General features: G+C 44.0%; 2 protein-coding genes across 2 annotated transcripts; one reads left to right on the forward strand and one right to left on the reverse strand.

Moving 5' to 3' along the window:
* Window positions 1-5042: 5042 nt before the first annotated feature.
* LOC123060690 (protein HEADING DATE 3A) lies at window positions 5043-9118 on the forward strand. The gene is made up of 4 exons (XM_044483507.1): window positions 5043-5724; window positions 5822-5883; window positions 8319-8359; window positions 8468-9118. The coding sequence occupies exons 1-4, from the start codon at window positions 5515-5517 to the stop codon at window positions 8689-8691; spliced, it is 537 nt and encodes a 178-aa protein (XP_044339442.1). The 5' UTR covers window positions 5043-5514; the 3' UTR covers window positions 8692-9118.
* Window positions 9119-11598: 2480 nt separating this feature from the next.
* On the reverse strand, window positions 11599-19430 carry LOC123060692 (ABC transporter D family member 2, chloroplastic). The gene is made up of 10 exons (XM_044483512.1): window positions 18905-19430; window positions 17991-18177; window positions 17470-17537; window positions 16554-16880; window positions 16278-16442; window positions 14667-14895; window positions 14339-14583; window positions 13925-14246; window positions 12320-12591; window positions 11599-12164 (listed from the first exon to the last, which is right to left on the reverse strand). Exons 1-10 carry the CDS (start codon window positions 19160-19162, stop codon window positions 11970-11972), a joined length of 2268 nt encoding a protein of 755 aa, XP_044339447.1. The 5' UTR covers window positions 19163-19430; the 3' UTR covers window positions 11599-11969.

A 19430-nucleotide genomic window follows, 5' to 3' on the forward strand; every position in this document is an offset into this window, starting at 1 on the left:
CTGCAATCTTGCTTATTAATGCGCCTCTGCACGCTGCGTACTGCCCCTCGACCGTCTTCGACTTCACATCAAAGGTCTTGTGCCACAGGCCGAAGTGAGGGGTAATGCGGAGGAAGGCCTTACATACGACAATAAATGCCGAGATGTGGAGAAAGGAATCTGGGGCTAGATCGTGGAAATCAAGCCCGTAATAGAACATCAAACCCCTTATGAAGGGATCCAGAGTGAGGCCTAGTCCTCGGAGGAAGTGGGAGATGAACACGACGTCTTTGTTGGGTTCAGGAGTAGGGACGATCTGCCCTCGGGCGGGCAGCCGATGTGAGACTTCAGCGGTCAGATATTTTGCCTCCCTCAACTTCTTGATATCCTCTTCCGTGACGGAGGAGGGCATCCACCGGCCCTGGAGGCTGGATCCGGACATGATTGAAGATCCGAAGCACCTGACCTAGGCTTTTAGTGTTGGAACTCGAGGCGGGGGAGGGATTCGATTGAGCACGGGAGGAAAAAAGTAAAAGCCTTGACCCTTTATAAAGAGGGTGAATATCAAGCGTCCTCCTCGTTGCCGTTTGGGACTTACCTAGAATCTAGGAGTCCTAGGCGTGGTTGGGTTACCCACGCCCGTATTGATGAGAATCCCGTAATAAGGGGAACACGATCTCTGCTTTGACAAGACATATCAAGAAACTGCCTTGTGTTATGTGCGGGGCTAGGTAGAGAAAAACGGTTCGAATAATCGTCATGGCATGATGTCATGTTGCCTAAACGTGTCAGCAGATTAGATTTGTGGAAATATTATTCTCTCTACGGTGGTATGTGGAACTTATTTTGCAGGGTCGGACACTATCCTTTATTTAAACTCTTCTGTGGTGTATCCGGAGGAGGAACCCGCCTTGCAATGCCGAAGACAACACTGCGCGTCGGACTCATCGTCATTGAAGCCTGGTTCAGGGGCTACTGAGGGAGTCCGGGATTAGGGGGTCTCCGGACAGCCGGACTCCATCCTTTGGTTGGACTGTTGGACTATGAAGATACAAGATTGAAGACTTCGTCTCGTGTCCGGATGGGACTCTACTTGGCGTGGAAGGCAAGCTAGGCAATACGGATATGTATATCTCCTCCTTTGTAACCGACCTTGTGTAACCCTAGCCCCCTCCGATGTCTATATAAACCGGAGGGTTTTAGTCCGTAGGACAACATACAATCATACCATAGGCTAGCTTCTAGGTTTTAGCCTCTCCGATCTCGTGGTAGATCAACTCTTGTAATACCCATATCATCAAGAATAAATCAAGCAGGATGTAGGGTTTTACCTCCATCAAGAGGGTCCGAACCTGGGTAAAACACCGTGTCCCCTACCTCATGTTACCATCCGCCTTAGACGCACAGTTCGGGACCCCCTACCCGAGATCCGCCGGTTTTGACACCGACAAAGGGCATTTATGACATTTCATGTCGGGTTGCCCCCTGGCTATAAATAGCCGCCCCCACAACCACTTGTTGGTTGGCTGCTCTAGAGAGAACTTGACACTTTTCATTTGAGAGCAACCCACCCACTGACGACTTTGAGAAAACCCTAAGTAAGGAAAAAAACCAACCAGAGCCAAAGTGCTTGAGCATCACTAAAGAGATTGATCTGTGTGATCCGACGCCTGTTACCTTTGAAGACTGTCATTCTTCCAGACGGTTAGGCGTTATGTTTTGAGCACCCAAAAATCATTGTGGTGTTCCTGTGAACAAGTCTGTGAAGATTTTGGAAGTCTGCCTTGAAAACTTACCATGAGTGATTCGGCGAGGTCTAAGTGACCTTGGCTCAAGAGGATTACGGTGAGGACTAAGTGTCCTCTGAGTTAATCTCAGCCGCCTCAACCAGACGTACAATTGACACAGCAACTGAAATTGGTCTACCAAATCGTTGTGTCTTCACCGAGACTACCTGGTCTCAAATTCCTCACCTTACCTTTATGGTATTCCGCTGCTGAAGATTTTGTGATCTATGTTCTAAAGAATTTGAACTGAAGATTTTCATCATACTATTTTTCATTTCTTCAATTCATCTTTCTCATGCTTGTATGCTTGTATAATTGCATGTTTTTTCATGTTATTCACCTATATGTATACCGTATGCATGCTCTCCATTACTGTGATGAATTAGATGTCTCTCGTTTCTATTTCTTCACTCTGATCTTTGTCAAATTCATCAGAATTTGAAGAATTTCTAAAAATCTCTCATTTACACCCCCCCCCCCCGGAGTAAACCTGCGCTTTCACATACCCCGAAGGTATGTTGTAAATTCTTTTTAGAACTTTTTGGATTGTTTAAATATGAAATTTGGGGGCTGATAGTACAATCTCGCCTAAAAGGCAGACCCTATGCTAGTCTCCCTCTGTCTCATCCGCGAACTGCTTTGCTATCATGTCAGAACATTATATTGCAAGTTATCAATATGGACTACGCACTGACCGGGCTGGCTGTATAGCTGCAGCTAACCATGTCTAGAGGTGGTGTTTCTGTTCTCGAGCTCAAATGAGCTTGAACTCGGGTGAACAGTAAAATTCAAGAAAAAAATCAATTTGGTGCAAACATTGACAAATTTGAGTGCTCACAAAATTTCATTGTGAAATGTCACTTGCGAAAGTCATGGCAAAAACCCAAAATCGATGCTTCAAAAGTGTTATTCTCAAAAGCATTTTGGAGTGCTGATTTTGCCTTTTTTTTTGCCACGACTTCTACGGATGTCATTTCACAATGAAATTTTGCAAGCACTGAAACATTTTTTCGAAGTTCACCACAAGAAAAAAAATCATCATTTTTTGAATTTCTTTTCATTTTTTGCGATTTTACCGTTCAGCGCGTGCTCAGGGGAGGCCGCGAGCAGAATATGACTTTGGACCATGGCTGAACTTTACAGTGCAAGCTATCGTCGCAACAAGAGCTTAAAGATTTTATTACGAAAAAGAAAGATGAAACACCACTGGCAGCACCGTACACATTGTTTTGATGAACACCGCCACGCTACGGCTGGAACGACAAGACGGCAGACAATGCGAGCCGCCGGCCGCAGGGGACTCGACACGTCGACGGATCTTTCACCGCGGGTAAACGAGTAGCGACTGCCGAGGTGTCGACGTCCCCGACGTCCCGCGGCCCAAATCCTGGCTCGGGTGGGGGTAATTAATCCCGGGGCGACCAAAAGTCCCGGGGCGAGCCAATGGGAACTCGACAGACTAGCCCCGGTGACGGGGACCGGGAGTGAGAGCTACGTGCGGGCGGGTGACAAAAAGGACGCGCCCAGCTAGGCTGGCCAGCGATGGGGCTTGAGTTCACAGGGACATGCCGCACTCTGCCGCGGCCATGCACCACCGATCCGTCCATTTGACTGTCTCGTCGTCGTCGCACCGGATAAAAAGACAGCTGGAAAACTCGCCCGCCTTTCTTTTCCGCTTCTCCGGTTCCATCGCGCACGTACGCAGGAGTACATGACGGCATGCGAAGATTGGAGCTTCCGTGCAAATGTTCCCGGTGAGCTATCTGGCTAGTACGTAGCTAGCTAGGCCCGCTGTGTATGGTTGGTCACGGTCACGGCTTTAGTGCAGGAACAGGAGTTCCATGTTTATGCCTTCCCTTTGCGATCTGAGCATGATGAAACCGTGTAAATTCTACAACATTATTGAGAAAAAAACAGTGTAAATTTTCATATTAAAAAACAGTGTGAAGTTCCGGTGAGCTACGCTAGCTAGCTAGGCCCGCTGTGTATCATTGCATTAAGGAAGAAGCGGCAAAGAAGACGAGTACAACGCCTTTCAGTCATTACAACGTCAATCTCGAGAATTAGCAACCACACCCGCCACTCACAAGAACATATTAATGTTCAAACTAGTTTACGACATGTTGGCCCTGCCTTTCAGACTGGATTGGCAGTGATTTAGTATGCAGTTGATGTTGTAAACACCGCATAGGGTTTCGACAAGAAATGCTAGACATGCCCTTTTAAACATAGTTACGCTCAGTTAGCCGCGGGGGGGGGGGGGGGGGGGGGGGATTAACCAAATGAAAAACAAATAGGGAAAATTGGATGGAAAGCTGGATCATCATAATTTATCTCAACGCCAAACAGATTCTTGATATTTCTAAATTTTGCACATGACCCATCTTCCGTAAAATAATCAGCTATACCTCATCTCTTACTAGGTATCGCATGTTAAACATTTTTTTAATCACGGGGGAAAGAGGTTCCTCACCTGAATTTCCATTAAAGAAGGCCCAAAGTCCCAAAGAGTTTTTACACCCCAAGGGAGAATATATAGAGAGAGATATACACCAAGTGGATACAGAGAGAGGGGGTCTGGCACTGATCACGCGGGAATCTGGCCCATCATAGGACGGCATCATCTTTGCACAGCTTCCTAAGTTGAATAGTCGAGGGGGTCGCCGCATTGAAGACGACATCATTCATGTGTTCTCAGAGGTTCCAAACACACAACATCATCAATGAGGACACCGAGGTTTGCGACATCGACGCCGAAGTAGCCGCGTCGGGGGGGGGGGGGGGGTGCAGTGACAAGCTGAAGAGCCGAGAGGGGTGGGGTTTTACCCCACTCAAAATTTAAATTGCGATAAAAGATTGATTGTTTGTGTTGTAAAAAAATGCACTCTCTAATCCATATTTGTTGTCGCTCAAATAGATATCACTGAAATATGTCCAGATATATCTGTTTCAGCGACAACTAATATGGATCGGAGGCTTATATCACCTGAATTTACAAAGAAGCGACTCCACACAAATCCTTTCCTCCCACCTAAATTTTCCTCTTGGTCCACCCCGGACACAAGCCCATTAGTTTCCCAGTAAAACAGGTAGCGGTTAAGAGCCTAACCGTGGGCTGGCTAATGAATTAAGTTTCGAGGGGACGCATAGAAAACATGGGGCTGTTGTATATTCGCTCTCCGCCTCTCTCATGCGCCGCACCGCACGTACCGCCAGCAGCAGCAGCACGGGCGCCTCTCCTTTCCTAGACGGGCAATAGGCCATTTGACCCACCCACTCCCCCCTTTCCCAAACACGACTCTTCCCCATCGCCACAGGAGTCCGGACTCCGGACAGAGCAATGGACTTGGTGGCCGGCCGATCGATAGATTCTCCCCACCCAGGCCGTCGATCGACAGCAACCATCTAGGACTAGGAAAGCCTGAGTGCCTGACGCACGCGGTACGCCTCGGCAGCTGCTCGTGCTCCAGCAGGTAGCTAGCCTAGCCAGGGCCGTCGCGCTGGAGGAGCGAGCGAGCGAGCGAGCTAGTCCAGAGATCTCTCTCTCCTCTCCTCGCCTATAAGTACGTCAGGCCGTCGTGGTGCAATAGCAACGACGACGGCCTCACCGAAACCACACACACGCAGCTAGAGCTGCTAGCACGGGCGAGCTGAGAGAGCTGGCCGCCTTCACACACACACCGCCACTCCTGCTCGCCGGCGGCGGAGAAGGATCGGTGGTGACAAGAAGGAGGAGAAGAAGAAGAAGATGGTGGGGAGCGGCATGCAGCGCGGGGCCCCGCTGGTGGTGGGGCGCGTGATCGGCGACGTGGTGGACCCGTTCGTGCGGCGGGTGGCGCTGCGGGTGGGCTACGCGTCCAGGGACGTGGCCAACGGCTGCGAGCTGAGGCCGTCCGCCATCGCCGACCCGCCGCGCGTCGAGGTCGGCGGCCCGGACATGCGCACCTTCTACACGCTGGTGAGTCCGCCGACCGATCCGGCTCCGCTTCCCGCCGTACGTCGCTCTAGCTCATGCTCCTAGACTGCTTACTCAAGTGGCTGCTGGCTGCGCGCAGGTGATGGTGGATCCGGATGCTCCAAGCCCCAGCGATCCCAGCCTTAGGGAGTACTTGCACTGGTGAGGAGAGCAGAGCACGCGCCGGCAAAACTCCTAGCGGCCTCGCTCCCTACTTCCCTAATCCCTCCCTAGCTAGCTTGCTTGCTTGGAAACATCCCCCCCCCCCCCCCCCCCCCCATGCCGTGCCGTGCCCCTAACCTATACTACCATATATCCAATCTAAATTCAGATTTATTGCCTCAGGCAGATATTTGTATACAGTTGACGGGGCCAAATAGGATCTTTCCGCCAAAAAGGCCTCCGATCATTCGATGGGATTAATCAGGGATAAAACGATAGCTCACTCTCTCACGTGGTGTGGTGGAGGCATGGGTGAGTTCAATCAAATTCTTGACTTCTTGTGCACCCGACCTCCAAGTACATGCTAGGGCCCTAGCGGATTCCAAAACCAAAGATAAAAGTAAATAAACGAGAAGGAATGGCTTCTTCTTGATTTTATGCGCGGAGTGGCTAAATAAGATTAGATTCTTATTGAGTTATGTGTATATGATAATAGATTGGCATACATAGTTTAGGGGAATACGCATTTAGACGCACAATAATACAATTAAGCAACTAATGTGCCTATAAAAGAGTTCCACTATGTTTTTAAATCATCTCACCAGTTAGTAACTTCGAAATTATCTTATATAGTCCTATATATGGAAAAGAAAGCATGTTATCTCGGCCCATGCATGGGGGGCGCATGTACTTAGGAGAAGGAAAAATTATAAAGAAAGAAACACCAACATTTGCAGCACACACACACACACACACACACATACAGCTATTCTAATGCACAAAGGTATTAAACTAAAGCTAAAAGTACGAAAATTCAAGATATACCAAATTACTGCTCCCTCTGTTCCATATTAGTTGTCACTGGTTTAGTATAAAGCTAAAAGTACTACTCCCTCCATTCCTAGATATAGGGTGTATAGTTTTTGGCACAAAAATTTAAAAACCCGTGTGGAGGGAAAATTTCACAAGTTTTGGGCAAGATTAAACTTGACTAATTGACATGAGGAAATAGAGGAGCTTGCCCGATATAAGGAACTGTAATCAAATTCCTAAAAAATATATCCAAACGAGTGGTGCAATGCAATACACCTTATACTTTCGGACTTTTTCTCAAAAATCTATACACCTTACATCAAGGAACGGGGGGAGTAATATGGATGGAGGGCGTATGAAATAGGAAACTTGTTTGCATTGTACAATTAGAATCAAACCGGAATAACCGGGACAATTATATCTTTGCTAATTAGGGTTATCACATTATGGGTTTATATTAGCTTATGTTAAACATAAAATAGGCATATGCAACAATTAAACTAGAACAAAGGTAATTACACCATAAATGGGATTAAAAAAATCAATGCTAAGTTAACTAGAACTTCTAGTGAAGTAAAGCAAGCGAAAAGCATAAATTTAAGGAAAAATGAAAGGTTAGGATTGCTAGAGGTAGCAAATTGTTTTTTGTTCTATGGGAAGATGATATGTCTCATCAGTCCGTTACTAATAGAACAAGAATGACATTTTACGAGTTTGCATTAAATTATATGCTCTAGTTCGCACATTATTAACTAGACTTGTAATGAAATGTATATTTTTAATAAAAAAACTATATCCTTTGATAAGATGTATCCTACATATATTTAGCTAAAGATTTAAGGGGAGGGGAGGGGGGGGGGGGGTCCTTATTCATTGTTTTGAGTTTGAACTATATATACCGTACAAGGCTACAAAATAATTGCTTCGCTTTTGCAAGTTTTAGAAGAGAAGAAAAATTCTCACAAGGTCTTACAACATTAAGCCAAACAAAATAAAGAATCGGTTGAGGACATTAATGTTATCTCTTATGCAATAGTATTTTCGTGGTGTGATCAGGAAACAATGCATAAGTGGAAGAAAAAAAAAGAGTCATCATCTAAAAAAACTAATATATAGTGCAACATGCCAATAAATGCATATCTCATGCTTTATTCAGTTTTTATTTTTCAAATAAAACTTGTGCAGCACAAAAATTGGCTTCGGCGAGAAATATTTATTTTAACACCATCAATTACTTAATTCCTGTGACGCGATATAAAAATCTAGAACACCGGCATGGAAGGCAATGTTTGCTTTGCACTTATATTGAGGCAGGGGGCGCCAAATTTGTATCCCTCTTTACATGCCCATGCTGGGGCTGCTTGACAACCAATTCGCAAATACCTGGATGGCCTACTCATAGCCTAAAAGGGTCACCCCAAAGGTCCAAACTGCAGAGGTTTCCTGAGACCAGAATCTCCTGCACAAACTTAATCATCAATTTCACTGAAGACTACTCATCTGCTCCATCTGTAAAGAAATATAAAAACGTTTAGATCATTATTTTATTATATTTCTTTACGGAGGGAGTGCTTTTTTGTAATTAAGTGCTGAACCAATATTAATGTGATCTACCGATGCAGGCTGGTCACCGACATCCCGGGGACGACAGGAGTATCTTTCGGTACAGGAGAAGAAAACTGATCTCACGTCTCACCACTTTATTATACAGAACTCAGCGTCGCTCTGGGCTCTAAATCTAATGGAACTTTTCGTACGGATGCATGTCCAGGGACCGAGGTGGTGTGCTACGAGGGCCCGCGGCCGGTGCTCGGGATCCACCGGCTGGTGTTCCTGCTCTTCCAGCAGCTGGGCCGCCAGACGGTGTACGCGCCGGGGTGGCGGCAGAACTTCAGCACCCGCGACTTTGCCGAGCTCTACAACCTCGGCCTGCCCGTCGCCGCCGTCTACTTCAACTGCCAGAGGGAGACCGGAACCGGCGGGAGGAGGATGTGATCATGATCACCAGCTCCTTGTAGTACGATACTAGTAGTATATGTGACCACAGGATATGACGATGATGATGATGGTGGTGAGGATGAAGTCGATCGTATGGGTGGTTTGATTATACAGGGCGAAATGGAGAAAGCATTTGTAATGTTCGAGATAATAACTATGCGTGCGACATTTTTGGTCCGATGCTCGTGCATGCTACGTACTTCTGAACCACACAGATTGAAAAGATGTTGGGATCCAACGGGCCAGCCGGGAGATCGTACGGAAATCAGATGGAAATTGTCGTGCGGGTAGCGTCGCTGTATTTGTAATGTATATGTGTGAACTGTCTTTATACTTTGTAGAAATGTATTATTGGGTGCTTGTGGTTGTTCATTTGCCACCCCACCTCCTCTCTACCGGAAGTAATTTTCTTACAAGACGGCTATCTCTTCTGGTCCCAATATTGTTTTCACGTCTTAAGAAATGTAACAGGTTATTTCTACGGCTTTCTATTTTGTGTTTAGCACAAGTAGTTTTGTGTAATCATTTGTTCTGAAATAAGCCAACATAATGAAGAATAAGAATAAACAAGTACTATTTGTTGAATCCAAGACACGATCTCAATACTCTAGAACCGCGAATAAAGACATCATTTTGCATTTGTTTTCTTATCTTTGTAAAACGTTCTTGTAGCAACAACTTGCATCTCGCGTGTTCCTTTAACAAGGAAAGACATTCAAATATGATTCAATGGTTGTGAAAACACATGTATCTATCATTTATATTGTTGGAAGCAGATAACAAACATTGTTCATGAGGCACGATTGCGGCCGAGGAAGAGGGCTACTCAAGAACCTAGAATACAAATATCTATTTTTTTCATGTTTCTTCTTGTAGATCAAAGCTTTGTGTAGTCTAAACGTTACTTTCCTGTTCTCCCTCTCCCAAGGCCCTAGATAGCCATCACCGCTCCCTGCCAGCAAGGCCATAGATCCACTCCTCCTCCACCGGCTGCTCCGATGTAGGCACTGCGGTGGTGATGGTGGCACCATGCAGATTAAGAATAAAAGGTTTTCTTGACTCCTGGTCCGCCTCGTCAGCGGGGGTCTCGACAACGAAGTAAAGGAGGGCGGCAAATTGTATGTTACTACTCTTTTGGAGTGGTGGATCTGGTTATGTCTTCATGTTATGCTTTTAGCAGAGTGAGTGCATTGTGGCGCTTCGTGTCTTGGTCCTATGGCTCCTCCAACCGACGATGTTTGGCCAACTTCGACATTCGTTAGGGAGCATCTGAGATTAGGTCTCTCTGCATCTGTCTAGCCGAATCTAGGAGGATCATCTAGCCCTTTTCGCCGCCTTATTATCTGGGATGGCGATCTGTTTTTCAAATCGATGTCATCCACGCCTTCCGGCTTTGATTGGTCTCAACGCGGTGTCAACAACGAAGGTCCAGAGACGGCATCGAGCTTCGTTCACAGCACGCCTTTGGCGAGTGCAAGAGGAAGACGGGTATCAATTTCCCCAAGGACCTGTGTGTAATTTTTAGTTTATGTAAGGATGACCTTGTAAGGATTGGTCTGCTTTAATAAATGGATTTTGGCCTTTTCGCAAAAAAAGTGCTCTAAACATTATGTAAAAGGTTATTGTAGAAACAACTCACATATACCTTTCATAAAGAAATACATTCAATATCATTCAACCTTGCAAAAAAAACCTATTTATCATTTGTGTTGTTGGAAGCAGCTGAGAGCACATATTAGTAAAATTATGTGTAAGCTACTGTTCATAACGCATAAGGGGCCTGCTCGAGTACATTACCTTTGCTACCACCAATCTTACTTCGCTTTGCACTTCTGCAACTTTAAATCCTTGTTTAAAACGTGTGAATTTCTTATGTTAAATTCCTTCAATTGTAATGCATACTTTAAATTGTGTGCACATATTTCAAAAGTTATGTACACCTACTGCTTATATAGTTTGCATTTTCAAAAACTATCTACAAAACGTAGAATATCATAACTCAGATGACTAGGTTCCGTGTGGTGAAACCTGCCCACATGGGTCAAGTCTTAGACTTGGCATAGGTGGTCACATTTTCTTGGATTCATTTTAGCATTTTCAGTGCTGCTCTTTAAGCGGTATGGCATATTCGTCAATTTTTGTGATTAAGGAAAAAATTAAAACATGTTAAGATATTTGTAAAAAAATCTCAAGAAAAAGATGTAAAAAAATTCAAATATGTGTGCTCACAAAAAAAAAACAAATGTATGGCCATATGTGCATGAAAAGAATTAGGAAAAGTATGTATACATCTTTTGTGATTAAGAAATTTTATGTCTTATTATGCACACTAAACTTGTTAAGATAGTTGTTACGATTTTTTACATATTATGGCAAGTATACATCTACGGGATTTCTAGAATACTTACATGCACAAACACATGGGTGATATGTATGTGGAACTATAATATCAAGATTATACTAGCCAGTTGTGCGTACGTCACCCCGCAAAAAAAAAAAAGGTAGCAATAAATGGTCTACATATTGTACAGGACGGTGGCATTGGTTTCAACATAGCTTATGATCCATACACGCTCAAAAGAAAAAAGGAAAAACTTATGATCCATACGAAACTCAGAACTCGCACTTTAGGCCGGACCAGGATCTGCACTGAGAAAACACACAGACCAGTTGCTATTGGCTATTGGTGAATTTCCCTTCCTAGGAGAATACAAGAAAGAGAAAATGGTATCAGTCTTCACCAGAAGATTTTGTCACGCGACAGTTGCTGAACATCAATACTCAAAACTGTTCCTCGTGATCTAAACCACTCTATAGAGCTGAGATTCCTTACAGTTGCTAGAACATAGATAGCAGAACAACAAGATAAACCAACAATGAAACAAAAATTACAACTGTCAAGCGTGAAATAAATCAGCAGAGAAAACTCAGATAAAAATGAAAATGTTTTGGTAACAGCAGTGCAATATCAACCATACATAAACATATGCTATAGTTCATTCTAAACTATCAAAGCATAAACATAAACAAAAAGGTGAGATTTTTCCAGGTCCTAAAGTGTATCCTGCTAACAGGTTGGTTAGTAGCACTGCCACAATTTTGCCAGTCCAGCTGTAAGATTAACCTCGTCAACATTCCAGCTTCAGTTTGTAAGTTGTAACGACGAACTTGTGGCCATGGGATCCTTGGTAGGGAATCAATATTTACCATAGCGGGTTAAATGTGGGATAAGAAAATTGAGAAAGGGGCCTAAACTGGTTCGCATGCTGAAGTTCTTATGATGTGAATGGGGATGATTCTTCAATTGATTTCTGATCTGTGGGCTTTAGCTCCCAGTTACGAGGGCTGCCAGTTGTCAAATCAGACTTTGAAATGTACAAAACCTTGTTGTGGAACCTGTGAAGTGTTCTCCGGTGACCGACACTTATATATGTGATCCCTGCAGCTTCAATCTGACTGTATAGATGAACCTGTGCCAGGGGAGAAATAGTTAAAACGGCCTCAAGGTATACCTATTTGTGCAATTCAGTAGATCTATAGGTGATAATTCCAGAATTGGCCTTTTTTGACAATTCATGGTACAAAGCAGCTCGTAAGAGTGACAACAGCTTATATAGATTGTTACCTCGTTTATGTCATCTAGTGCACTTGTGGACTCGTCCAGTAGGACCAGAGTTGGTTTTGCGAGTAATAACCGAGCGAATGCAAGACGCTGCTGCTCCCCTAGCGAAAGAACACTGGCCCAATCATGGACAGAATCAATGCCATTGAAACGTGGCAATATGTAGCCCAGCCTAACAACCTCAAGTACTCTGATCAGTTCATCAGTTGAGGGCATCTCAGGCTTGGCACCCAACCCATCTGACGTGGAGACTTCAGACAGAAAGGAAAGAGGAGCTGGTATTCATAAAAAATAGCACAACTTTAGGTCAGTCGCACATGAATGTTTCAGAATCAGAAAATAATCATACGTTTGTTCCGCATCTAACAACAAAATTCAAACAACTGTAGTACTCCTACAAGATCAGAAGGAAATTACAAATAACCACTACGATTTTTGCATTTTACTTCTGTTAGATGGTTGGACCCTTCCCCGGACCCTGCGCAAGCGGGAGCTACATGCACCGGGCTGCCCTTTACTTCTGTTAGATGGTATTAATCTACATTGTCTTAACACTGAAATGAACATGCTAAATTTCAGAACTATCCCGTGGTATTACTCCTTGAACTTTTTCCAAATGCCTAGATATTTTGTGAAGTATGTTAGTTTAAACACCATAATACTTCTCATTTAGGCATAAATTGTAACACCTCCAAATTTGCTAAAACCAACGCCACATGCAATGGATCACAGATGCATACTGTAACTCACTTGGACTTGCATCCCCGCTCGACTCAAAATGGTTAACCTGGAGTTACTAGGCATGGTGCTGTTGTGTTTCTGTGCTGTCTAAAGACTTTGAAATCGTCTAAACTCTGCATGTTGGATATATCGAACTCCTACAACACACATGAGGCAAACTGGACCAAGGTGTTACAGGTACATGGACTAATAATATCCCACGATACTTGCATTTCCCTGTCCTCTTTTCTCATGCTCTCAGACCAAACCTTCATGTTGCTGCTTAAGATCAGGAATGGCTAATGGGACACTGATGAATTATCTGCTCTGATGCAACTTCTGTAAGCAAGAAACATTGCGTTCGGCTGGACTGACGACTGACCGGACTAGAAGAAAGTTTCCTTGATGTATTCATGTTTTGTTTTCATCTCTCTCTAGCTGGGATTTTAGTTTTGGTATTCTGTAACTCACTATGTACTTTTCTGGTTTCTGATTTTACTGAAACTTTAGCCGGGGGGCTCCCCTCCTGACTTCGCTAAAGTAAAATAAACGGTACGTTATCACTGCCAAAGACTCGAAACAAATGAATAAATATTTGACCATTCAACAAAAATAAAAACTCTATGCTATAATTACTGTATATTAGGTATGTCCATAGGTACTCTTGTTCAAAACAAATTCATGTTGGGAGAAACAAAACAAAGATTGGTGTGATCATATGAGCAATTATGTTTTCACCTTTTCCTTGATCTTTCATGTATTAGTTACTTTTAGGATTACCATTATACAGTTCGTGCACAATTTCCATTTGACTCAACGTCCAAACTGATGTAGTCTGCACCTATACATGGTAATTTGCAATTAATACCTCCCCGTGAAACAAATTACCTTTTGTCTGAGCGTCATTAGTTGGTGACTGATGCGTATCTGCAGTCCATGTAGGATAGAGCAATTGCTGACGAAGAGTACCCAAAACCATATATGGTCTTTGTGGGACAAAAAATATGCCATTATCTCTTCTCTGCTTGGAACTTTGCAATAGTTCTTCACCCTCCGGCTTTATGTTGGATGGCTCATTAGAACCTAAATTTGCTGTCTGAAGCTGCCTAGAATCTCTGGCATGGTATATGATATTCCCAGTGCCACTAGTCCAAAGGCCAGCCAAAGCACGGAGCAATGAGGTCTTCCCGCAGCCGCTGGGTCCCATCACCTAAAAGTAATAATGAGAACACCACATCAGTCTGATGTCACCAGTATTATTTATGTTACTGATTGTACAACCAGATATAAGACATGAAATACCAGTAGGTGGTCCTTGTCTTTTAATTCCATACTGAAGTCAGTGATAAGAATATTTCCACCCCTAGGTGTTAACAATGTCAAATCACAAATCTCTAGAACTATGCCTGGCTCAGATTGCATTTGTGATCCATTAGAACTAAGAACAGAAGGACTGCCGCTCTTGAAAGAGATGTTGATCCCATCAATGCTATCACGTTGGGGTGATAGAGAAGACTCATTTTCACCCAATAGATCATCAAATTCACCTGTGGTTTAAAGTTCAATTAGGTTAACCTAGGCACCTTAGCAAGTACTGTAGCAGAGAGGGAGGGAGGGAGGGAGGTGTTACCTAAACGATCAATGACAGCTGAGAATGCACTAATTGACTGAAACTGGAAAACAATGAGAGAAAAATCACTGAGGATGTGATTGAAAGCAGACACCGATTGGTTTATTACTCCAAACTCGATTTTTCCTGCAAAGAACATTGGAGCAACAACTGCAGCTGGCAGGATTTGAATTAAATATCGGTAACCATTGGTGAAGAACTCCAGATTCCGGGATGCTATCAGTAATTCCTACAAGGATAACAAAAAATCAAACATCGGATTATTCGCAAATATAAATTGCATCATGAGTTTCTAGTTGAACATAAAAGTATAGAGAGAGCGAAGCTGACACAGAGTGCCTGTTTTCAAGAGTGGTGGTGGCATGGTGCATTCCCTCACGACAGTATAAATGCATAAGCATGAGTTTGTTTTGGGACCCGGAAATCATCTAAATTTGGAAACCTTTTTTAGAAGTATACGTGTTCCATTTACATCAAATCATGTAGACACACCTAAGAAAGCACTGGAAGGGCACCTGGCCCCGTACTTCTGCACAAACAACCCCCGAACAAAGACAACTACAAAAATAGACCTGGTTACTGGGTGAAATATATTTAGTCTAGTGGCAGGAGAAGCTTATGACTGCAATGTAATACCAACAGTTTATTACAGCATGATAAGAAAAGCAGTATTAATAATTTACTTTAAACATATAAAGAAGCATATTAATGTGAAATGCAACCTATGTAATACCACATCCAGAGAGAAATAAATTTGTAGACATTCAACATGCTTTTCTAGCTATCATGACATTTTATTTCGCTCGCCGATCTTGCTGATGCTGAGGAGATTGTGGCAACACCGCAAATCATGTGTCCTTGACAATGCACAGCCCGACTACAACAAAGATCTGGAAGTTAGTTGGCACTAAGAAGCCAATGGCACGCGCAACCACCTACCGCATTCCTTGTCAGAATATTGGCTCAGGCTCTTTTGTGTAGTTTTGTGGCAGCTTCAGGCTGCAGTTTTCATAGTTGGTTGTTAGGCTCTTGGTCGTGTTTTGGGTCATTATCACCTGTGGTGTTGTATCTTTTGCGCCTTCTCGGCGTTTCTTCCAATGCAAAAATATATACTCTTTGCGATGTGTTCTAGAAAAGTAATAATTATTTCACCTGCCACAGTTATCATCATAGTTGACAATCTTTTAGGATATCATAATATTAGCATATCTGGTATCTCAATGTTTTCAAACTACATAACATGACTCACTAATATGAGTAGCAATTTACAGGATTATCAAGGACAGGCAAAGTTTGGTCTAGAAACCATGGGTGTTTTGCTTTCTGGTGAAATGTGTTATAAATAAGCGATTGAGGATTATTTGAGAAACTCATCCAAATATCCTAATATTCTTTTGCAAAATATAAATGAGTGCTAGAAGAAAAACTTGTGGGTGCTTCTGGTTTATTGCAAGCTTGCAGCTCTACTCCACCCACTGCTTAGCAGGCTTACCTACTGATAAATGACCCAATGGCAGCTTTCATAATGTCAGAACTCGGAACTAACAAGGAAAGTGGAGCAAAACAAATGGGAATATAAGGTGATAAACAGGCTATACAAGCAATGCTTACACTTAGGTTTTCGTAAGCCCTCCTGAACCGATCCAACAGAAGTTGCAGTTCATTTTCCTCACCACCGTAAAAAGCAATTGATTCAGCGTTTTCTCTAACACGGACAAGCCCGTAACGGAAATCCGCTTCTTTCTTTTCTTGCATGAAGTTCAAGTTGACCAAACTCTGTCAACACAAGCATGGCAAACTATTAGTTATATGAATAACGAAAGAATGTGAACAATTATATCTATTTTGATTCAAGTTATAGATAAATAATGCTGGTAAAAGCCTTACCTTACCAAGGAAGACACTAATAGCGGTCCCTCCAAGAGAATAAACAATAAGAACAATGAATAATGGTGGATAGATCCCATAAAGGATATTGCTGAATGATACCAAATCCACGACAGCATTGAGAAGTGTCAGGGAAAACGCAAGCGCAGTTCCAGTGAATGCACTTAGGTCATCATTGATCCGCTGGTCTGGATTGTCTATTAGTGATTGAGACTGAATCTTGTAGAATGTTCTGTTCTTAAAGTAGCGCTTCATGTAATAACTCGTCATCCAAGATCGCCATCTTAAAGAGAGGGTTTCTCTTGCATAGTCCCTCAAGACAAAGAACTGTATAGCAGTGCAAGCAGGAGGTTGCAAATCAGAACATAAGATTAAGAGGTACACTAATTGCTGAATCTGCAACATGAGAAGCAACGTAACGAATACAGCTCCTAATGATGAATGCTAATAGGAGCATAGCAATTCCAGACACTTCTGGGAACCAGGAGCAAGAGTAAGATCCTTGCAGCTTTAGTCCTCTAGTGCAAAGATCAAATGTTCAATTGTGTATTACTTTTTCCGGGAGTTGGGGACCTTTTGCTAAATGGAAGAGATAACCAGGTAGATTTTAGGTAAAACATCAACAATAAATTTAGCTACAGCCTCTGAAACAACTAGAAAATATGAACATCGTGGATCTAGACAACCCTGGAAAGGATACCTATCATGATATACAAACCACTGATACTTAACACAGGAAACCACAGTTATGTTCCCTCTGTAAATACTAGTCATTGATTGTTAAACAGGACAGTGCACTAATGGAGAAAAGATTACTCATAAGATAGCATCATCTGATACTATCAGTTTTCATGTCTAGTTGCTACAAATAGCAGCTTGAAGAGCAATACCTACAAAAGGGCAGCAATATGCTCACCGGAACTCCTACAGCGAAACCTCCCAAGTAGTACAGCAGTTGCTTGGTAAATTGTTCCTGGTCCTTGTCTTGAAAGAGACACCACTAAATATGTGTTAGCAAGTAAAAAGATAAGATGAAGTACATTCACTTTGAATTATATGAAGTGACACCTTCAGTTATGAGTACATTCACTTTGAATTATATGAAGTGAGACCTTCAGTTACGCCCTATCGCTTGATGCTACATTTGAGATAATAAAAACGCCCTTTATCGGAAAAAAAGAAGTTACGCCCATACAGAAGGCTGAAACATAATTTCTTATCTACTTTTTATATTGCAAAAGATTAAACCGAGGTATGTCATCTTTAGTATCACTCAATTTTTATGTGGAACAGAAAACTGTTAATCGCTCCCTCTCCTACCCTCTAATCTTAATCACGTGCACTGGCAAAGTGGCAATTATGTGTGTGTATGTTTATTCAGAACACTAACATTCAAGCTACCAGTTCTTAACAGTTTTAACAAAAGATGAAACATACCGGCAAGGGCGTTGTAGAAATCACGACCCAGAAAGTTGAATCCAACACTAATCCCTGTAGTCGCCAACGTGAGAGCAAATACACCAGCAAGCTGAAGCCTTGCTTGGACCTTGTCCTCTGACCACCAGTAAGGGGCGGCGACTTTCCAAAATCTTCTAGCTAGCGTTTTGAGGTCTGTACCAGCTCTCTATCAGCATGAGATGAAGGAAATATGCATCCATTAGCAACGCAGCAAACAACAAACCAGCACAAGAGGCACCAGCATTTGCAGAGTGACACGCACAGCGCCCAAAATGCCATTCGCTGCAACGACATGGCATGTAGTTGAACAATGGATGTCGGGTCAAAGCAGATCTACGGCTAGTAACCGCAGCACAGCATTAGGCGAAACAAAAATAATAATAAACAGAAGTTAAGACTGAACTCCTTTCCCTAAAAGGAACTGCGGCTAATAGCGCAATGCGGACCCTGTGCAAAAACTGGAACTGCATTTTTAGAATAACGATCCTATAATCTTATGATGTTTGGCCATGCAAAATCAACCTCACTGAAGCGCATTGCAGCGACATCACGATAGCAAAGCAGACAAACTGGCACTTTGCTTGTGCACGACTAAACAATGCAGACTGTGATCTTATGATTGGTTTGTGAATTGCAGTACGGCCCTGTCGCTCTGAATCCGCCCGCTGAACTGCGAACCCCTGCATGATCTAGCAAAATCTAGCAATGCGGCAGGACGCTAAAGCTATTATTAAACTAGTAGAAGCCAGTTGCAACACAGACCTAAAGCTCAGAAGCCAGAACGGAAAAGTAGGAACTGTAAAACCATACTAAGTGTACTAAGCTCAAAGCGGAGCAGAGCAGAGAAGACCACGCCCAAAAGGCCACGGCGCGGCACAAAAGACCATAATCACCTTGTCCTCGCCTCCTGGAGGGCCAGGGGAGTCGCTGGAGGCCTCTGATGCGGCGGCGGCCGGAGGAGGGGCCGCCGCCCTCCGTCGCCCGCGGCGGCGCATGGCGGGGGGCACCGCGGCCCGGCGGAAGGGGAGGCCGAAGCGCGGCGACGCGGAGTGGCCGAGGCTGCGAGACAGCTGCCGCGGGAGCGATGGTGGTTGCGGCGCGGACGAAGTGGTGGGGAAGCAGCAGCATGTGGGCACGACGAGTAAGTGCATCTTCCTCGCCCGCTTTTTAAAATCCTCTCTCCTCGACCACCGACCGACTGCCTCGTCGTGGCAAGCGAGCAATGGCGAGCGCCGTGGACCACGGCGCGGCGGCGGGCGTGGGAGGCGGTACTGGCGGAGCAGAGACGCTACGGTTCACGCTGCTTCGAGTCGACCCGCGGGGGAGGCGGACGGGTCGCTGACATTCTGGCCACCGAAGGATAGTGGCCCCATCTCCGGGACGAAGGCATGCCGCGGGGGCGGAAGCAGCACCACACGC

Source organism: Triticum aestivum, chromosome 3A (assembly GCF_018294505.1).
Source record: "Triticum aestivum cultivar Chinese Spring chromosome 3A, IWGSC CS RefSeq v2.1, whole genome shotgun sequence".
Classification (NCBI taxonomy): domain Eukaryota; kingdom Viridiplantae; phylum Streptophyta; class Magnoliopsida; order Poales; family Poaceae; genus Triticum; species Triticum aestivum.